This window comes from Lepidochelys kempii, chromosome 3 (assembly GCF_965140265.1).
Source record: "Lepidochelys kempii isolate rLepKem1 chromosome 3, rLepKem1.hap2, whole genome shotgun sequence".
Taxonomy (NCBI): domain Eukaryota; kingdom Metazoa; phylum Chordata; order Testudines; family Cheloniidae; genus Lepidochelys; species Lepidochelys kempii.
Genome location: NC_133258.1, coordinates 7,165,926 through 7,187,970, shown reverse-complemented (window position 1 = coordinate 7,187,970; position 22,045 = coordinate 7,165,926). Strand labels below are relative to the sequence as shown.

The 22,045-nt window shown below is 46.4% G+C and overlaps 1 protein-coding gene across 7 annotated transcripts in view; it reads left to right on the top strand.

The window, feature by feature from the left end:
• Positions 1–11,040, top strand: part of FBXO16 (F-box protein 16) — a 78,064-nt gene extending 67,024 nt beyond the window's left edge. For 3 of the 7 annotated variants that reach the window (XM_073335619.1, XM_073335620.1, XM_073335618.1), the window contains one exon: positions 10,432–11,040. In XM_073335619.1, coding sequence (XP_073191720.1) covers positions 10,432–10,952 — 521 coding nt within the window. In that variant the 3' untranslated portion in view covers positions 10,953–11,040. Of the gene's footprint in view, positions 1–8,714; positions 10,266–10,431 lie in introns of those variants that run through there. The other 4 variants (XR_012157876.1, XR_012157877.1, XM_073335621.1 and 1 more) reach the window with 4 other exon arrangements.
• The last annotated feature ends 11,005 nt before the right edge of the window (positions 11,041–22,045 follow it).

Below are 22,045 nucleotides of genomic sequence, written 5' to 3'. Positions count from 1 at the left end.
GGGGAGCACTACCTTCCAGGCTTCCAGCCCTGGTCCCAGTCTCCAGGCCAGGGCTCTCTGTTCCCTGGCTTGGTGTGAGGGTCACGTCCTTCCCTGGAGCTCCCAAAGCACCTCCTTCTCCCTGGCTGTCAGCCTCTGACTGAGCTGTGTGGCTGCCTTTTAAAACCTTCCTCCAACCCAAGCATGCTACATAGGGGTGAAGGGGTGAGGCCTCCTTAGCCTAGAGTTACTCCTTAACCCTCTCCTGTCCACTGAGGGGTTTATACACCCCGTCACAGAGATGTTAAAAAAGTTTGTGACCGTTGTCCTTCATTACTAGGACCAGCTCAAGCCTCCCCTGAGGTTTGCTTTCCAGGAAGTTCCACAAGTCTCTATGGGATTCTTCACATTTGAGTTATTGTATGGAAGACAGCCCCAAGGGATATTAGACCTGATGTGCTAAACATGGGAGGGAAAAGATTCAAGAACCGCCAACGTGTTGCAATACGTGCTCACAAAACTGGGTGATTGGGCAACAAAATGGCGGATGAAATTCCATGTTGATAAATGCAAAGTAATGCACAGTGGAAAACATAATCCCAACTCTACATACAAAATGATGGAGTCTAAATTAACTGATTTGATGCTCTGGAAAGAGATCTGGAGATCTGGAGTCATTGTGGATAGTTCTCTGAAAACATCTGCTCAATATGCAGCAGCAGTCAAAAAAGCTAACAGAATGTTAGGAGCCGTTAGGAAAGGGATTGATAAGACAGTAAATATCATAATGTATGTATATAAACCCATGGCATCCCAACACCTTGAATACTGCATGCAGTTCTGGTTACCCCATCTCAAAAAAAATACATTAGAATTGGAAAAGGTACAGAGAAGGGCAACAAAAATGATTAAGTGTATGGAATAGCTTCTGTATGAGGAGAGATTAAAAGACTGAGACCATTCATCTTGGAAAGAGATGACTAAGGGGGGGATATGATAGAGGTTTATAAAATCATGAGTGGTGTGGAGAAAGTGAATAAGGAAGTGATATTTAGTCTTTCACATAACACAAGAACCAGGAGTCACCCAATGAAATTAATAGACAGCAGGCTTAAAACAAACAAAAGGAAGCACTTATTCACACAACACACAGTCAACCTGTGGAATGCATTGAAGATGTGAAAGCCAAAAGTATTATGGAGTGCAAAAAAGAACTAGTTACATTCATGGAGCAACCCAATGCTCTGAGTGTCCCTCGCTTCTGATTGCCAGAAGCTGGGACTGGACAACAGGGGATGGATGACTCGATTGCCTGTTCTGTTCATTCCCTCTGAAGCACTTGGCATTGGCCACTGTCTGAAGTAAGGATACGAGGCTAGATGGACCACTGGTCTACCCAGTATGGCCCTTCTTATGTCCTTATGTTCTTAAATGTACCAACTCTCTTATTATCTAAAACCTGCCATCAACTTTCACCCAAAACTCCAATTGATTTCTACTGGCGTTCCCTGCATGGATCAGTGGCAGGGTTTGGTGCTACATTTTAGCTCTGGACTCTATCAATGAAACTTTCCTAATTACGGCTCTTTTGATCTAAAGAGATGTCCCCCTGTTGGGAATTGTGTAGTACATGCAACTTCTGCTGAAGTCAGTGGAGGTTGAAGATGCCCATTGACTTCAATGAGAGCAGAGTTAGGCCAATACTGAGCCGAGGATAGACCAAAATCCTATCTTAAATGGCATTCCTGACCAGTGTTAGGAGTTAATGTACATCATGGGATGCCAGATGATGCTCTTTTCTGCTGACAGATACATATCAAACAGTTCCCATCCTGCCATACCTAGATCCCCCATCTAGAAATACAAACACTATGTGTGTGGGGGTGAATGCCCAGGGGGTCACAGACAGATCAAAAGGGTTCATTCACAAACGTGCAGAACATGGACCCTGACCCCTAAGCTCGACCCCAGAATGCCAATCTCAGATGCCTACTGCAGAGCACCTTGCGATGGCTTTGGGAATGGTGATCAGGGGAGACATTCAGGGCACCTATGGGCAGCTAGTATCCATCCATAATATATGGTCTGTGATTGCTTCCAAAATAAGCTGCATCCCCTCCCCCAACCCACCCACTCCCTGAACACTTCCCCCCAAAACTTGAACTTTTTTTGCAGCATGCCTGGAAGAGACTTTTATCTTTTGGGTTAAAGATTATCTAGAACTGGTGCTACAGAAATGACATGTACACTACCAGGAACTCCTGGTGCTCGACAAGCACTGTCAGAAGGAAACTGAATTCAGCCCTTAAGGAAGGCTGAGTCAGGAGGAAGGTAACTGTGATGGGTCCCCTCACTCCTTCGGGGTGCCACTTGGAACTGGGGTACCCACTGAGCCCGCCTGACCCACCAGCCTGGGATCCCTTTAACTGTACTGCTGTGACAAGCTGCAGACACGCTCCTGGTCTCACAATTTCATCAGCTCACATACAGGTAGGGACATACCCAGCTGTTGTAACATGCAAACAGGCTTTCTGACTAGCCTCTGCATGGGAAGGCTTCAGCTAAGGAACTGCTCAGATACTCAAGTGCACACCCCCCTCTGGAGGGCAAACCTAAAATTGTACTGTCTTGCGCTGCACAGAGAACTGTACAGGGTAAGCTCATGAAATTCACCCCCTCCCTCAATGTGGAGAGGAATATACACAGCTTTCTGCCCCAGTTATAATTTATACACACACTGGTTTTAGACAAAACAAAAGCAAGTTCATTAACTACAAAAGATAGATCTTAAGTGATTATAAAGAATAGCAAACAGATCAAAGCAGATTACCCAGCAAATAAAACAAACACGCAATCTAAGATTAAGATAATAAAGAAACTGGTTACAAGTAGAAATTTCTCACCCTAAATGTTGTTTTAGGCAGATTGCAGAGGTTCTTGGAGGCCAGTTGCACTTGCCTGCAGCTTAAAACTTCAAATATTTCATTCACAAGCTAGACAACCTTCCAGCATGGGCTCAGTCCTTCTCCTCTCGTTCAGTCTTTGTTTCTTAGGTGTTAACAGCAGTCATCGTGGGTGGGGATTCAATGAAGAACCAACCTGATTTTGTCACTCCCCTGCCTTAAATAGGCTTTATATATGGTGGGAATCTGTTGTCTTCCAGTATGATTCCCACCCTCGGCCAGTGGAAAAATACTAATATTATCATGGTGTCCAGTATCAGGTGACTTGATCACATGACCCTACAGCTATAACTCAGAGTCTGTTTGCAGCATCCCCAGGAAGGCTTTCCCAGTGAAAGATTAGCATCTTCTAAAACCTATTGTTCTTCCTAATGGCCCTTCCAGCCAGCAATCTAGGCCTTGTGTTCACTGCCACTTTACAGCGCTGGTAGCTACTCCCCTCGTGGGGGTGGGTTTTTTAAGGTGCTGCGTTGGTGCCGTGACTACACAGCCATGTTAAAGCGCTGCCATGGCTTGCTAGTGAAGACATACCCCTAGACTTATTGCATTCTGTCCAGTGGGCGGTCCCCAGGTGTAAACACATTTGTAATAGCTGTACAGACAGTATTCCTAACTTCAGATACAAAAAGGATACATGTATACAAATAGAATAATCATATTCAGTAAATCATAACCTTTCCACTGATATCTCACATGACCCATCTTGAATAAAATACATCATAATTATGTCATACTCATACCATAATAATATCTCTATGAAGAATATGTCACAGTAACAATTGGAGCATTTGGTCTCAGCAGGGTTCTCAACCTTTTCCATACTAGGTTGTCCTTGCCATTTAGCAATATGGGAAGGGCCAGATGGTCATCCCCCCCGGCCTCCTAGATTGAAAACCCCTGGTCTAAGGCAAGAGAGCAGTCTAAAAAGTGCACCAAGGAAGGGGGCATAAGCCAGTGTGGATATGGGGAAAATTAAAGCCCTTTAGGTATGCGCACTAGGCTGTCCTTTTTGCCCTTCTGCAGCACCTTCTTTCTCCATATACAGCTGCCACCATCTCTCCTTTCTGTCTACTTGCTCTCCTGTCTCCTCTTGTTTTTTCTTGTTGTCTTTTCTTTTGTGGATTTCTCTCCCTTTCTATTTGTGGCTCTACTTGTTTTTTGTCCTCCTGCTCCCCTACCACATTCCCCCATTCACTAGGATACATGTTGCTCTTGATGGGAACAACCAGGGGTATCCCCTGCATGACTGAGCTGAATATCACAGAAAAAGAGACGCTTGAGTGGGCAGGATACTGTGTGAGCCTATAACCATGTACTTGTCAGCGGCTTCCCTGGATGGCTACTCTAGTGGCCAAGGCATGACCAGGGAGAAAAGGCAGGTGGCGTTCAGATGCCTGCCTGCTGCTTTCCCCACAACAGACGCGTGTTTGAAGGGGACAGCACTACAGTGGATCTGGGGCTCATGCAGTATTCCATGGCTGCTCCTCAGGGAAGCTCTGCTCCGTGCCCACACTTACTTAGCCCACCACAACTTTGGGGTGGGAGTACCACTGTCTGTGTAGGGAAACAGTGATATAAGCCCCAGTGCTAGGGATAGCTAAAGGAGAGTGAGCTTGCCCTTCAAAGTCGGTAGGTCCAGAGTTCTGTTCCTCCTGCAGCATATATGCCATATAATCAGTGGCCTCTGCTTGTGGCCACCAGTCCACTCTGCCAGCTTCTGTTTACAGAGACAAGGGGGTGAGATAATATCTTTTATTGGACCAACTTCTGTTAGTGAGAGAGACAAGCTTTCAAGCTACACAGAGCTCTTCTTCAGGTCTGGGAAAAGTGCTTACAGATACGTAGAGTATCTGATAAATTCATGGACTAGATAAACTAGAACTAGATAAATTCATGGAGGATAGGTCCATCAATGGCTATTAGCCAAGATGGACAGGGATGGTGTCCCTAGCCTCTGTTTGCCAGAAGCTGGGAATGAGCGACAGGGGATGGATCACTTGATGATTACCTGCTCTGTTCATTCCTTCTGAAGCACCTGGCACTGGCCACTGTCAGAAGACAGGATACTGGGCTAGATGGACCTTTGGTGTGACCCAATAGGACCATTCTTATGTATGTTCTAGAGTGTCACAGCTAAATACAATATCAAACAGATAGGTTAGCATTAGCATGTGTCTGTAAGGGACCATTCAAGGTGAAGTGGCCCATGAACACCCCTGTAGTCACAGGGCAAAAAGGGGGGTTAGACGGTTACAGATGTTGTACTCAGCCACAAACCCAGCATCTTTATTAAGACCATGATTTTTAGTAAAAAGAAAAGGAGTACCTGTGGCACCTTAGAGACTAACCAATTTATTTGAGCATACATCCGATGAAGTGAGCTGTAGCTCACAAAAGCTTATGCTCAAATAAATTGGTTAGTCTCTAAGGTGCCACAAGTACTCCTTTTCTTTTTGCGAATACAGACTAACACGGCTGCTACTCTGAAACCTGTGATTTTTAGTATCTAGCAAAGTTATTAATTTAAACTGCCAGGCTTGTCTTTTGAAAGTGTTGTGCAGGTTTCCTTTAGGGATGAGGACTGATAGATCAGATATAAACAGAACGATTGCTCTGTGAAAAGTGTTCACCCACAGGCGAGAGGTTTTTTTTGTCTTTTATCATTTTCCTGTGTGAGTTCATTCATGAGCGTAGTTATGGTCTGGTTTCCCCCACATAGTCGTTAGTGGGGCATTTAGGGTATGTCTGCCCAGCAACTAGACACCTGTGGCTGGCCTGGGCCAGCTGACAGGCTCAAGGGGTTCAGGCTGCGGGACTGTTTCATTGCTGTGTAGACTTCCAGGCATGGGCTGGAGTCTGAGCCCTGGGACCCTCCCACCTTGCAGGGTCCTAGAACCTGGGCTCTAGCCCAAGCCCAGAAAGCTATACAGCAATGAAGGAGCCCCACAGCCTGAGCCCATGTCAGCTTGCAAAGGCCAGCCACAGGTTTCTAATCATCGGCGCCGACTTCCTCTCTACCCGGGGGGGTGCTTGACCTCCCCCCCCGACCCAGGCCCACCCCCACTCCACCCCTTCCTCCAAGCCCTCACCCCACCCCGCGTCCTCCCAGCCCTGCTTCGCCCCAGGCCCACTCCACCCCTTTCCCCAAACCCCCGCCCCAGCCCTGTTTCCACCCCCAGGAGGCGCTGGGAGGGAAGAGGAGGAGTTGATCTGTGGGGCCGCCGGCAGGCGGGAGGCACTGGGGGCAGGGGCGGAGCTTGGCTGCCAGTGCATGCTAAGCACTGCTAATTTTTTTCCATGGGTGCTCCAGCCCTGGAGCATCCACAGAGTTGGTGCCTATGTGTCTAGTTGCTGTGTAGACATACCCTATGTGCATTGTATGAGGTACACCACATTATGATAGGCATGGGTAGGACTCCTGGATCTTGAAAGGTGGTATTGTGAGGGTGTTGATCATTATAGCAGTGAAGATATGTTTGTAGGTTTTGCATCTGTTGTTCTGGCATCTGGTGCCTCCTTGAGTTGATATGTCCTGGCCTGTGGGAAGTTGGCTTCTGATGATGAGCTTGGAGAGGTTGCAGGGTTGGAGAGGTTGTCTGAAGGCCAGAAGAGGGGGTTTAGGGAAGATTTCTTTCAGGATCAGTTCCCCATTGAATATGTTGAAGCTGTCTGATGATACCCCATATGGGTTCCAGTGTAGGGTGGAAGGTGACAGCTAGGGGTGTGTAGTTAGAGGAGGTTTTATTTCTGAATTGAAGCAGGTTTTCTCAGGGTATTTGGGTGGCCTGTTCCACGATGCTATCTATTTCTCTGGTGCAATGTCCTTGTTTGGTAAAGGTGTTTTGAGTGTGTTAAGGTTTGTATCCTGGACTTTCTTCAGAGCATATTCTGTGGTATCTGAGTGCCTGGATGTAGATAACAGATTTCTGTGTGTGTTTGAGGTGGTTTCTGAATCTATGAAGCTAGGGATGGTGATCCAAGGGTTTCTTGTATGTAGCTGTCTGTAGGCATAGGCGCTGACTCCATGGGTGCTCCGGGGCTGGAGCACCCATGGGGAAAAATTAGTGGGTGCTCTGCACCTACCGGTAGCCAAGCTCCCCTCCCGCCCCACCTCACCTCCTCCTCTGGCTCCTCCCCTGAGCGCGCCGCGTCCCCGCTCCTCCGCCTACCTCCCAGCGCTTGCCGCCACCAAACAGCTGTAGCAAGCTCTGGGAGGGAGTGGGGAGGAGCTGGAATGTGGCACGCTCAGGGGAGGAGGCGGGAAAGAGGTGGGGCTGGGGCAGGGATTTGGGGAAGGAGTCGAATAGGGGCAGGGAGGGGGCAGAGTTGGGGCAGGGACTTTGGGGAAGGGGTTGGAATGGACGTGGGAGGGGGCAGGGGTGGAGTCCCAGCAGGGCTGGGGTCTGGGGGTGGGGGGGTTGAGCACTCACTGGCGCCATTAGAAGTCGGCGCCTGAGTCTGTAGGGTTCCATTGTTGAAGATGATTGTGGTGTCCAGGAAGCTGATGCTAGTGTGGGACTGTTCCAGGGAGAGTTTAGGATGGGTGATGGTTGTTGACATTGTGGGGGAAATCAATGAGGAAGTTTAAGTTGTCTATCCAGAGGATGAAAATATCATTGATGTATCTGAAGTATATCATTGATTTAGTGGTGCATTTGTCCAGAAAATTATTCTTCAAAGTGGCCCATGAAGCGGTTGGCATACTGGGGAGCCATCCTAGCACCCATCCAACAACAAATACTTTCTCCAAATCATGAGAACAGCCCTGGGTACTAGGATGGCTCCCCAAGAAACACTTGCCTTACCACATCTACCTTCATAGATACTTCTGATACTTTTCTCTCTTCCTCTGTCCTAAGTTCCAGGCATCCTTTGCCCCTCTCTCCCAGTCTCCTGCCCCTTTACACCAGGTTTCCAGCTGTTATCCCCTTCTCTTCAACCGTACAGTGAATATATTTATGGAGGAATCAGGATTTGAGCTGCTCTTGCCAATTTAAATACTTTGCTGCCACCTAGTGCTGAGTTAATATTATTAAACACCCAATCTGGTAGATAAAAGTGTATATTAACTTTAAAATGTGAGGTCTTCTTTGGTGGACTCAGTCATGATTGATTTATGAATAAACATTAAAAGCTGTATATATGGATAATTAGCTGTTGGACCACTGAGGAGCTGAAGGTAGCAATATGACTGCATGCAAGAATCTTAAGGCTGTAGATACCTAAGATAGAGAGGAATTGTTTAGCATAGTAAAAGGGGTTTGCCTCTTTCTTGTTGTATAGCTGATAGCACATGAGGCCCCAATTTCAGTTGAGGCTTCATAGCTCAGTGATCTGAGCATTGGCCTGCTAAACCCAGAGTTGTAAGTTCCATCCTTGAGGGGGCCATTTAGGGATCTGGGCCAAAAATTGGGGAATGGTCCTGTTTTGAGCAGGGGGTTGGACTAGATGACCTCCTGAGGTCCCTTCCAGCCCTGATATTCTATGATTCTATGTTACAATAAATAGTAACAATAAGAATAATAATAAGTAATTAGACAGACTGGAAAGAATTTAAGATAGGGAAATTTTAAACTCAATATCAGGAACCAATAGGTATTAATGGTGAGATCTAGATTGTGTAATATTCTCCCAGGTGAAATGGTGGAAACCTCATTGCATGAGTTAGTCAGAATGCACTTGAATAAAACCCTGGCAAATCGACTGTAAAGAACATCCCTGCACTGACCACCAGGCATTAGATGGCACCTAATATGTCTTTTTCATCTCCAGCATCTCTGCATCTGTTGTGTAACTGTAAACCTGCCATGGGCCTAATCCTGCACCCACTGAAGTCAGTTATAATAAATCCAGGTGCTGCTTCAGACGCAATCAGAACCACCTGCCTCTTTGTGGGGAGAGAGACCAGCTTTCCCTGGAAATCAGAAGGCGCAAGTGGTGCAGCAGTGGCAGACAACTTAGCCCTGGTCTACACTAGGACTTTAGGTCGAATTTAGCAGCATTAAATCGATGTAAACCTGCACCCGTCCACACGATGAAGCCCTTTATTTCGACTTAAAGGGCTCTTAAAATCGATTTCCTTACTCCATCCCTGACAAGTGGATTAGTGCTTAAATCGGCCTTGCCGGCTCGAATTTGGGGTACTGTGGACGCAATTCGACGGTATTGGCCTCCGGGAGCTATCCCAGAGTGCTCCATTGTGACCACTCTGGACAGCACTCTCAACTCAGATGCACTGGCCAGGTAGACAGGAAAAGAACTGCGAACTTTTGAATCTCACTTCCTGTTTGGCCAGCGTGGCAAGCTGCAGGTGACCATGCAGAGCTCATCAGCAGAGGTGACCATGATGGAGTCCCAGAATCACAAAAGAGCTCCAGCATGGACCGAACGGGAGGTACGGGATCTGATCGCTGTATGGGGAGAGGAATCCGTGCTATCAGAACTCCGTTCCAGTTTTCGAAATGCCAAAACCTTTGTGAAAATCTCCCAGGGCATGAAGGACAGAGGCCATAACAGGGACCCGAAGCAGTGCCGCGTGAAACTTAAGGAGCTGAGGCAAGCCTACCAGAAAACCAGAGAGGCGAATGGCCTCTCCGGGTCAGAGCCCCAAACATGCCGCTTCTATGATGAGCTGCATGCCATTTTAGGGGGTTCAGCCACCACTACCCCAGCCGTGTTGTTTGACTCCTTCAATGGAGATGGAGGCAACACGGAAGCAGGTTTTGGGGATGAAGAAGATGATGATGATGATGATGAGGTTGTAGATAGCTCACAGCAAGCAAGCGGAGAAACCGGTTTTCCCGACAGCCAGGAACTGTTTCTCACCCTGGACCTGGAGCCAGTACCCCCCGAACACACCCAAGGCTGCCTCCTGGACCTGGCAGGCGGAGAAGGGACCTCCAGTGAGTGTACCTTTTAAAATACTATACATGGTTTAAAAGCAAGCATGTGAAAGGATTAATTTGCCCTGGCATTCACGGCTCTCCTGGATGTACTCCTAAAGCCTTTGAAAAGGTTTCTGGGGAGGGCAGCCTTATTGCGTCCTCCATGGTAGGACACTTTACCACTCCAGGCCAGTAACATGTACTCGGGAATCATTGTACAACAAAGCATTGCAGTGTATGTTTGCTGGCATTCAAACAACATCCGTTCTTTATCTCTCTGTGTTATCCTCAGGAGAGTGAGATATCATTCACAGTCACCTGGTTGAAATAGGGTGCTTTTCTTCAGGGGACACTCAGAGGTGCCTGTTCCTCCTGGGCTGTTTGCCTGTGGCTGAACAGAAATGTTCCCCGCTGTTAACCACGGGGAGGGGGGAGGGTTGAGGAGGTAGCCACGTGGTGGGGGGAGGCAAAATGCTACCTTGTAACAAAAGCATATGTGCTATGTATGTAATGTTAACAGCAAGGTTTACCCTGAAAGAGTGTAGCCACTGTTTTATAAAATGTGTCTTTTTAAATACCGCTGTCCCTTTTTTTTTCTCCACCAGCTGCATGTGTTTCAATGATCACAGGATCTTCTCCTTCCCAGAGGCTAGTGAAAATTAGAAAGAAAAAAAAACGCACTCGTGATGAAATGTTCTCTGAGCTCATGTTGTCCTCCCACACTGACAGAGCACAGACGAATGCGTGGAGGCAAATAATGTCAGAGTGCAGGAAAGCACAAAATGACCAGGAGGAGAGGTTGCGGGCTGAAGAGAGTAAGTGGCGGGTTGAAGACAGGGCTGAAGCTCAAATGTGGTGGCAGCGTGATGAGAGGAGGCAGGATTCAATGCTGAGGCTGCTGGAGGATCAAACCAGTATGCTCCAGTGTATGGCTGAGCTTCAGCAAAGGCAGCTGGAGCACAGACTGCCACTACAGCCCCTGTGTAACCAACCACCCTCCTCCCCAAGTTCCATAGCCTCCACACCCAGACGCCCAAGAACGCGGTGGGGGGGCCACCGGCCAACCAGCCACTCCGCCACAGAGGATTGCCCCAAAAAAAAAAGGCTGGCATTCAATAAATTTTAAAGTTGTAAACTTTTAAAGTGCTGTGTGGCATTTTTCTTCCCTCCTCCACCACCCCTCCTGGGCTACCTTGGTAGTAATCCCCCTATTTGTGTGATGAATGAATAAAGAATGCATGAATGTGAAGCAACAATGACTTTATTGCCTCTGGAAGCGGTGATCGAAGGGAGGAGGGGAGGGTGGTTAGCTTACAGGGAAGTAGAGTGAACCAAGGGGCGGGGGGTTTCATCAAGGAGAAACAAAGAGAACTTTCACACCGTAGCCTGGCCAGTCATGAAACTGGTTTTCAAAGCTTCTCTGATGCGGACCACGCCCTCCTGTGCTCTTCTAACCGCCCTGGTGTCTGGCTGCGCGTAACCAGCAGCTAGGCGATTTGCCTCAACCTCCCACCCCGCCATAAACGTCTCCCCCTTACTCTCACAGATATTGTGGAGCACACAGCAAGCAGTAATAACAGTGGGAATGGTTTTGCTGAGGTCTAACTGAGTCAGTAAACTGCGCCAGCGCGCTTTTAAACGTCCAAATGCACATTCTGCCACCATTCTGCACTTGCTCAGCCTGTAGCTGAACAGCTCCTGACTACTGTCCAGGCTGCCTGTGTACGGCTTCATGAGCCATGGCATTAAGGGGTAGGCTGGGTCCCCAAGGATAACTATAGGCGTTTCAACATCCCCAACAGTTATTTTCTGGTCTGGGAATAAAGTCCCTCCCTGTAGCTTTTGAAACAGACCAGAGTTCCTGAAGATGCGAGCGTCATGTACCTTTCCCGGCCATCCCACATTCATGTAGGTGAAACGTCCCTTGTGATCCACCAGAGCTTGCAGCACTATTGAAAAGTACCCCTTGCGGTTTATGTACTCGCCAGCTTGGTGCTCCAGTGCCAAGATAGGGATATGGGTTCTGTCTATGGCTCCACCACAGTTAGGGAATCCCATTGCAGCAAAGCCATCCACTATGACCTGCACATTTCCCAGGGTCACTACCCTTGATATCAGCAGATCTTTGATTGCATGGGCTACTTGCATCACAGCAGCCCCCACAGTAGATTTGCCCACTCCAAATTGATTCCCAACTGACCAGTAGCTGTCTGGCGTTGCAAGCTTCCACAGGGCTATCGCCACTCACTTCTCAACTGTGAGGGCTGCTCTCATCTTGGTATTCATGCGCTTCAGGGCAGGGAAAGCAAGTCACAAAGTTCCATGAAAGTGCCCTTACGCATGCGAAAGTTTCGCAGCCACTGGGAATCTTCCCAGACTTGCAACACTATGCGGTCCCACCAGTCTGTGCTTGTTTCCCGAGCCCAGAATCGGCATTCCACAGCATGAACCTGCCCCATTAGCACCATGATGCATGCATTGGCAGGGCCCATGCTTTCAGAGAAATCTGTGTCCATGTCCTGATCACTCACGTGACCGCGCTGACGTCGCCTACTCGCCCGGTATCGCTCTGCCAGGTTCTGGTGCTGCATATACTGCTGGATAATGCGTGTGGTGTTTAATGTGCTCCTAATTGCCAAAGTGAGCTGAGCGGCTTCCATGCTTGCCTTGGTATGGCGTCCGCACAGAAAAAAGGCGTGGAACGATTGTCTGCCATTGCTCTGAAGGAGGGAGGGGCGACTGACGACATGGCTTACAGGGTTGGCTTACAGGGAATTAAAATCAACAAAGGGGGTGGCTTTACATCAATGAGTATTTCAGGCAGGACTTCATGGAAGGTTCCAATAAGAAATGGTGCACCTAAGTAATTGTTCTTATTGGAACAAGCAGGTTGGTCTGGCCTCTGATTGATACATGGCTAGATTTACCTCGCTGCACCTTCTCTGTGAGTGACTGCAGTGTGACCTAGAGGAATGAGTCCCCTAGACGGGGGAAGAGGGGGAAGCAAATGAGTACAAAGCAAATCTGGTCTATTTCTTGTTTTGATCCACTCCATCTATCTTTTACATCTTTGGCTGGCAGCAGACGGTGCAGAAGGACTGCAAGCCATCCACATCTCATGGTGCTTGGCAGAAGATGGTACAGTAGGACTGCTAGCCATCCTCATCTTTTGCCTGCCTGGCAGAAGGTGGTACAGTAGGGCTGCTAGCAATCCGTATTGCCTGCCTGCTCACCATAAGACGGTTCAATAGGACTGACTGCAGGACTAAAGAGAATGACCTGATCAAGTCACTCCAAATTTAGTCCCTGTGCCCATGTCTGCCCAGGCGCTCCTGGCCGACGTGGCCAGGAGCACCTCAGACATGACGATGACGGCTATCAGTCGTACTGTACCGTCTGCTGCCACAAGGCAATGGGTTGCTGCTGCTGTGTAGTAATGCAGTACCATGTCTGCCAGCACCCAGGAGACATACGGTGACGGTTATCTGAGCGGGCTCCATGCTTGCCGTGGTATGGCGTCTGCACAGGTAACTCAGGAAAAAAGGGGCGAAATGATTGTCTGCCCTTGCTTTCATGGAGGGAGGGAAGGAATGGGGGCCTGACGATATGTACCCAGAACCACCCGCGACAATGTTTTAGCCCCATCAGGCATTGGGATCTCAACCCAGAATTCCAATGGGCAGCGGAGACTGCGGGAACTGTGGGATAGCTACCCACAGTGCAGCACTCCGGAAGTTGACGCTAGCCTCGGTACTGTGGAAGCACTCCGCCGAGTTAATGCACTTAGAGCATTTTCTGTGGGGACACACACACTCGAATATATAAAACCGATTTCTAAAAAAATGACTTCTATAAATTCGACCTAATTTCGTAGTGTAGACATACCCTTAGAAGGGTTGGGGGTCCAGACCAAAGAAGCTTCCTCTGACCCCAGTGGGTGATGCAGAGCCTGTATGTGCTCCCCAGTGTTATCAAACTTGTGGGGCAGCAGCCTCCCCACCAAAGAGTGTATTGTGAGAGGTTGGGGTCTCGAGGCTGGAGAATTTCCACTGAGATGCTGTAGTTTTTAGCTGCTCTCTATATGTTCGTTAAAATGTTCGAGACCCCTAGGGTTCTCAATTGTTGTGTGCTGGCGACCCCTTTTGCCCAGCACGCCTCTGAGTGTGACACCCCCTTATGAATTAGAAACACATTTTTTATATTTAACACTATTTTAAACGCTAAATGTATAACCCCATTGTTTAAAACGGATTTACCCTTTCTCACCGTTTTAAAATTAAGACTAAAACACATTTTTATTGAATTATTGTTATAAGCAGAAAAGCTAATTTTTAAAATAGGGTGTGTGTGTGTGTGAGAGAGAGAGAGAGAGAGAAGAAACTTAGTCATAGAATATCAGGGTGGAAAGAGACCTCAGGAGGTCATCGAGTCCAACCCCCTGCTCAAAGCAGGACCAATCCCCAACTAAATCATCCCAGCCAGGGCTTTGTCAAGCCTGACCTTAAAAACTTCTAAGGAAGGAGATTCCACCACCTCCCTAGTCAATGTCACTTTTCACAGCAGACTTCGCTCTCCACTACAAACCTTACTTCTGTGCTACTGCTGTATTTGTATGTTGGTTAATATCACTTTTCAGAGCAGACTTTCTAGTGCAGACTTCCAGCAGACTCGCTAGCTAGCTGGGAGGCTGTGAAAAGTGATATCTGTATGTTTGTTAATATCACTTTTCACAGCCCCCCAGCTCTGAAAGCAGTGGCCAGCAGCAGCTGAGAAGTAAGGGAGGCAATGGGGGAAATGTGATATTAACAAATGTACAAATATCACTTTTCACAGCAGACTTAGTGCCCCATTGGCACCCTTACTTCTGTGCCGCTGCTGACAGCAGGCTCTGCCTTCAGAGCTGGGCAGCTGGAGGACGGCGGTACCTCTGAAGATATTGCCACCAGCAGCAGCACAGAACTGAAGAAGTAAGGGTGGCAATGCCATACCACGCCACCCTTCCTTCTACATAACATTTGACCTTTGCGCTGAGAGGGGCGGCTAAGATAAACTTTGGGGTGACTACAGCCCTCCGCCCTGTCCCTGCCTGCATATCTGACTGTTAAATTATAAATTAGGGGGTTTTTGGCCGATCTCAGTGTTCTGATTAGTCTGCAATTTAATGCAGCTCTTCAGCTATTGAATAATCAAGCCCGCTAATGTTGTTTCAGTCCCAGAGTTGGCCTTGGGGAAAACGGTGCCCTGGGCAAACTTCTATTTTGGCAACCTTTCTTTGGAGGTGGAATGGGGTTGGGGGTGAAGCTAGTGTGGAGGGGCTCAGGCTGTCAGCTCTGCCTTTCATGGGAGCTGAAAGCTCACAACCCCCATGTAATAACCTTGCAACCCCTGAGGGTTGTAACCCCCAGTTCTAGAAGGGTGCAGTGGGGGATTCTATATTACATTTTCTAGCCCAGCTGGATCTTTGTTCTAGAAAATCCACCCTACCAGTTCTAGGTTAGATGATGTTGCCCAGCTGCTCTATGTTCTAACTGAGAATTTCCAAAAGGGCTACATTAGGGGTTCTAGATTAGATGCTGTTGTACAGCTGCTGTGTTCTAGCTATGATGTTCTAGAAAGACTGCACTGTAGGTTCTAGATTAGACGCTTGCAGCCCCACCAGCCTGCGTGCAAGCTGGGATGTTCTAGAAGGGCTGCAGTGTGGTTTCTAGATGAGATGCCCCCAGAAGTCCGTGTGCTAGAGGGGATGTTCTAGAAGGCCTGCACTGTGGGTTCTAGTTTAGGTGCTTGCCACCCCATCGGCCTGAGTACTAGCGAGGATGTTCTGGAAGGCCCACACTGTGGGTTCTAGTTTAGATGTTTTCCGCCCCACCAGCTTGCGTTCTAGTGGGGTTATTCTGGAAGGCCTGCACTGTGGGTTGTCGATGAGATGCTGTAGCCCCCAGCTGCCTGCATGGTAGCGGCGATGTTCTGGAAGGCCTGCACTGTGGGGTTCTAGACGAGATCCTGCAGCCCCCAGTGTGTTAGTGGGGATGTTCTAGGTGGGCCACACCATGCTTCTCCAGGACAGCGATCAGCCATAACTAGAATGGCTCGTTTGCCTGTGTAAGGAGCCGGAGTGGCAGTAACTGCTATGCATGCGCCTTAAGCCCGGCGTTGCTTTGCCATAGTGTGTTGAGAGGGAATTGCCTTTTACGACGGTGCGGTCGGAGATGGCATTGCTTTACGGCAGGAGCTGCTTGCCTCAGTCGTCTGGTGGGGTGGTCCAATGTAGCAGCACAAACAGTAACCCTCCACTTTTGCAACTAGTTGGGACACAAATACAGAGAATATTTTTTTCAAATTAAAAAACCTTTATTATTATAATCTGGTATATAAATAAGAGTTTTCTTTTGTTCCATGATGTTTTGAACAACAATCATTTAAACATGTTATTTTTTGGTCAAGAAGTGAACTATGCACACTTTTTGCACTTGTATTCTTTCTTCTCATCAGCCAGGTTTTCTTGATTAGTTCCTTCTGGAATGCAGGGCATATATGCCCACCTCTTGCATGAATCACACTAGACCTTTGATAAGTAACCATTGAGAAAATGAAATCACAGAAGTTATAATGTTACACATACTTTGCATTCACTCATGCTATTCCTTCTACATGTCAGCATTACCTAAAATATGCCTATCAGCATGGTGAAAATGTTACTGATGTGGAATTTTTACAAGAATCCCGATCCTTAGGCAGTTTATGGCATTTGTTTCTGATACCATTGTGCACTCCTCAATTTCCTTTTCACAACTGACAAGGTTGCAGTAGATGCAGTAGTCCTCCACGCTTTCTGAAAAATAAATATAGTGGTATGACATGCTGATTACGTTACGACCAACACTGAAAATGCAAATCTTGATTTATTAATGTCAATATTTTAATCCAGTCACTAGTTTGAACATATTTTTTTCTTTTTTGTCAGTCATATTTTCTCAAATTTTTACTTTACTACAGCTGTATATAAAAATACCAATTTCATTTAACTGGTCTATCAATAGCAACCATTCACCCCATTCAAATGTTTTGGTACTTAAAGACATTATTGATGCATAGTATCAGAGGGGTCGCCGTGTTAGTCTGGATCTGTAAAAGCGGCAAAAAGTCCTGTGGCACCTTAAAGACTAACAGATGTATTGGAGCATAAGCTTGCATGCATGCATCCGACCAAGTGGGTATTCACCCACGAAAGCTTATGCTCCAATACGTCTGTGAGTCTATAAGATGCCACAGGACTCTTTGCCACTTTTATTGATGCATAGTCACCTTTACAGAACCAAACCTGTGAGATATCCCACTTTAGCAGTATTAAGATAACTGTCTGTTACGTGACATAATTCCACTCTTCCTGTTATCTTCACATGTGCCTAATGGGTTCATAGTACATGGGAGAAAGTTATTACCTGACTCCTTCATTAGAGCAATTGCTATTTGTCTTCTAAACGCAGTATTAGCCTCTTGTTTTGTTTCTACCGTACAGATGTCTTTCTGCTGCAAATACGTTTCTCTAAACTAACAACACTTCTATTTAGAAAAAAACCCTCATAATTACCAGAGGTGAAAGGGGGCCGGTCCAGCATACCGGTAAGAACCAGCCCCTGGTACTGGCTGTACACAGCTGACGTTACAGTGCTGCTTTTTCAGTGCTTTAACATCACTGCCCCCTTTAGCCCCCTGCCCTGCATCAGCGGCCCTGCCATAGTGTCCGGCAGCGCTATTGGATGCTACTGGCAGGGTCGCCGACAGTGGGGGAGCAAAAGGGGCAGCTGCCCTGCGTTCTGGTGATTTACAAGGGCCTGGTGCTCCTGGCCACTGCAGCAGCAGGTGTCAGGAAGGGATGGCTGGGGGAATCTGGCCCGCTAGCCCCGCACCTACCGCCGGAGACCCCACCCTTTCTGGGGGCACAGAGCCCAGTCCACACACCTTGGCAAGGACACCGGTGCAGTGCACACCGGTAATCTCTGGTATTTACTTTCACCCCAGATAATTACACATAAATAACAAATGATAATGGCAATTTGGTATTCAATACCTTTAAGACGAGTGGTCCGCAGTTGTAGCCATCACTTTGTCTGGTATGCTGAACAATTTTACTCTTCCAATCAGATGAGGATTTGCTAGTTAATTGTTTGATGAAGTATCAGAAATTTTTACAGTACATTAGCGGACTGTATAAATGAGCTCTTCTTTCCCTTTTCCCCCCCTCCGGTTTCTGGACATAGATACAAGTCCATTCTCTCTAAATTTAATTAATGATTGCAATGACTTATTGCTCATACACACACACACACACTTGCTTTCATATTATTGTCTCACTCTTACACAATGTATCACCTGATTTGCTGTGCCCCATGTTGATAATAACACTTTCTCAATCATGCAACATGCTACTGTTTTGTGTCCACATTCTATGAAGTTGTTACCCAGACTCAAATCACACAAGTTCACTCAAAGTCCGTTACTAAGCATATTCAGTACAAGTACATGCTGTTTCAATTTTTATTTGTAGCTACAGGAAGATATTAGTCTCACTATTGTTATATTCCCTGGAAATTTTTTTCACAGTAACAGTTCATGTACACTGTAAAAGTAAGTATCTAATAAAACACCTCCAATTCCTCAGGTATGTTCTTTCAGATCTCATCTCATCACACAAGGGGTCAATTATTAACAATTCCTTTTTTTCCCCAATCAAGGCTATCTATCTGTAAGTGTAAATATATGTACAAATTATATTGGTAATGTGATGATTTCAACAATTTTATAATGATTTACCAAAAATCATTCCATTAACATATTCTCATTTGTAATGTCTCACGACACACAAGAGAACAGAATATTGTGAAATCATTGATCAATTCATTACAGACCATATTCTTCCAAGTGACATTAACAACATAACTTCACAGTAGCATTTTATTTTTTACATTCACATTCCACTTTCCTTTGCATGCACTGAACTCACTGAAAACCCGCAACACGGGAAATTATATCACTGCTACCCAGCTGTGTTACAAATCTCTTATATAATACCACATTTATTGCCCATAATCCAGAAGTAAAATACAAAACATCTTACCGCAAGAACCCAATGACCTGGTGTGTGGTAAGGAAGCAATAATATATCGTTTTGGAGAATTTCACTCTGTATTCATTTTAAAATAAATTAGAAATGCAATTATAGTTTCCAGTGAAGCAAACCATGAAATGTAGATCAAGGGATCCTTAGTGTTACAAATCAGATATGTAAGAGAGTCATGTAAAAACAAAAAGATTTGTAATCAATGTGCTCTGTCTTACTTAACGTAAAAACTGACTAAGCTGTTTGCATACTTGTGTTTAACTAATGGACCCACTGAACTGTACAGCAAAACTAATGTGGCCCTCAATTAGTCAAGTATTGTATGTCTGATATGCACCTCCAAATACATTTCAGTAAATGGCAGCAGTAAATACACTGAAATGTTGCAATTCTGATTGAAATGCAGCAACTGCTGATATTTCAAGGGTATTTGGACTTAAATATGTTGGACCACATATTCACGTGATTGTTTACTTATTGATACAATGTATACTTTCATGTACCATCACAGTAAGTAGCCTACCTTTCTATCTGCTTTCTAGACCACACAGCTCAAATATGCATCAATAACCTACAACACATGATGAAAGAAAAGGCACAATTTAAATATTATTTGATGAATCAGTCCTGTTACCATACATGTTTAGTGGTACTTAAATGTACCTCATCACTTATCCAGCTTCTTGGTTTCAGGCAATGAAATGAAGAGCAATACAATTTGATTTTTCTCACTTTGGCCTCCAGTCTCTCTGTGTGTTTGCCGGTCATTACAAATTTGACTAGAAAAAATAAGTAATACACATTACATGCATGGTAATACAGTTTCCTTTTTCTTGGTTTTACTACTGTGAATGCTGCCACTTTATACATGAAAACCTTTAATATGCTTCATAAATGGAACGATGTTAAAGATCTGTTTAAGAAAGGTGCGGTACCCAATTACCTTTCAGAATCCATTGCTTGTCTTCCACCTCCTCCATAAGCATGTCATCAGAATTGTCATCAGCATCACTTGTATCATTGCTTGAGACATCTTGCCCTATATACTCCTCTTCTTCCATTGCTGTGACCTCTGTGTTTTTCACTGTGCTGTCATGAGACTTGTGAGATACAGTCCCATCCACTTTTCTAATCTCTTCTGAGGGTGTTTCTGGTTCAGTGTCACCAACTGCAATTTCAGTTCCGATGTTTTCCTCTGATGTGCTTTCAGCAGCTAGTGTTGGTGTCTCTTTAAATGGTTTTAAGTGTGTGATGCTGTACATGGTTCCTAACAGTTTCCCTGAGATGGTTTATAATTTCACTCTCTTACCCTCAACAGTAGTAATTTTGTATGGTCCCCGAAAGGTAGGTTGCAGCATTCTTCCTTTTCTTGTTCTCTTTCTAGCATTCAGTAACAGAACACAGTCCCTAACATCAAATGTTATTTCCCCATATTTAGAAGTCTCTTTTAGCATAACGTCTTTGTTGATTTTCTTGTGCTTTAGAAATGTTACTTAGAGCCAGTACAATATCAGCATCATGTCTCGATTTCATATTTATGCTGTACTCTTTGCAGAAATCTTCCCCGAATGTATTCATACCTGGGATCTTTGTAAACAAATGGAGAAGGGGTTGTATTTGTAAAATGAAGACACACTGAATGCCATGTGTACATGAAAGGTGCTGGTAATAACATACACTTAACATGTAATTCTCTGAGACTTCTTCTGGAAACGCTGGGTCGTCACAAAACATTAGTCGAATGTATGCCAATGAGATGCCATACTAATGTATGCCAATGAGATGTCTCCTTTTCCTATCTTTCATGCAGACGGAGAGTGGCCTTTATTCTCCATTCGGTATGCTGATGGACATGGCTCTGTTCCATCTTTCATGCAGATGAGGATAGGGGAGTTGCCTTAATCTTGTCACTCTTGTCATGAGGGGTCTAGGTGTGTCTCACACCGCCATTCACTGCTCTGTGCAAGTTTTTTCTCTGATCAGTTTTGGTTCAAGTGGGCGGGTGACCTTTCATGAGTCAGATAGGCTGGATACTGTGCCCTGGTTCCCCAAGAAGACTGAGCTGACTGGCATCACCTGTGACTGCAGAGGTGTTAACTGGGCATTGAGCATAAAATGATCTTTAGCAATATGTTGTGACTACTTAAAGAAATCCATTCCACCTTGGTTTAGGAGAGAAACCACTGATTGACTGATTGAATAATAATCTGGTGTTGCAGGTCCCCATAGTGCTTCTCCATTGTCAGTGCAGCTTTTATTTTGGTGAGTTTTGCACACAGACGCAGAAATGTGGACTTGTGCATCCAAAAGTTCTGCAGCCACTGCTCATAAGCCCAAGCCTTCATTGTTGCAGAAGATTTTTGCCCTTGGGAAGGATGTAAGATGACACAATATAATATAATATACAATATACAATATAATACACTTACTGAATATTTGTGAATCAGCTTCTACACACAATCATTGACATGAACATGGGACACTAAGGGCTGGATTCACAGGCAAGACAAATGCAGCAAAAGGCAATCCTCATTGCTGGATCAAATGCAAAGGAATTGTTGAAAATAGGGAACAGTGTTGGAGGGCTGAGCTGGGTCCTGCCAGGCATGTGGGTCCTGAGGGAGCCTGGCCTGGGCAGGCTCTGCTCCTGCTCCAGCCTGGCTGATTGCATCACTCCCAAGGGGCAGGAGTTATCCTGCCCCAGGACCTGCCCTGGCTGCGCTGCAGGCTCAGCCTGGCAGACACAGTCACCTCCCATCAGGGCCGGCTACTGTGGATGGGGGTGAGGGCGTGGGAAAGTAGGTCTCTATCGGCTCTGGGGGGGGGGGTGCTGGGCAGTGAGGAGATGGGGAGATCTGTGTGTGTTGGGGTGCTGGGAAGTCGGGGGGGGTCTGCGCCGTTGTGGAGGTGCAGGGCACTGTGCAGTTGTGGAAGGGCTGTGGGGGGTGTTCAGCTAGGGGGGCACTGGGCAGTGAGAGGATCTGGGGGGGGTTCTGGGCATAGGGGTCTGTGGGAGGGCACTGGGCATAGGGGTCTGTGGGAGGGCACTGGGCATAGGGGTCTGTGGGAGGGCACTGAGCATAGGGGTCTGAGGGGGT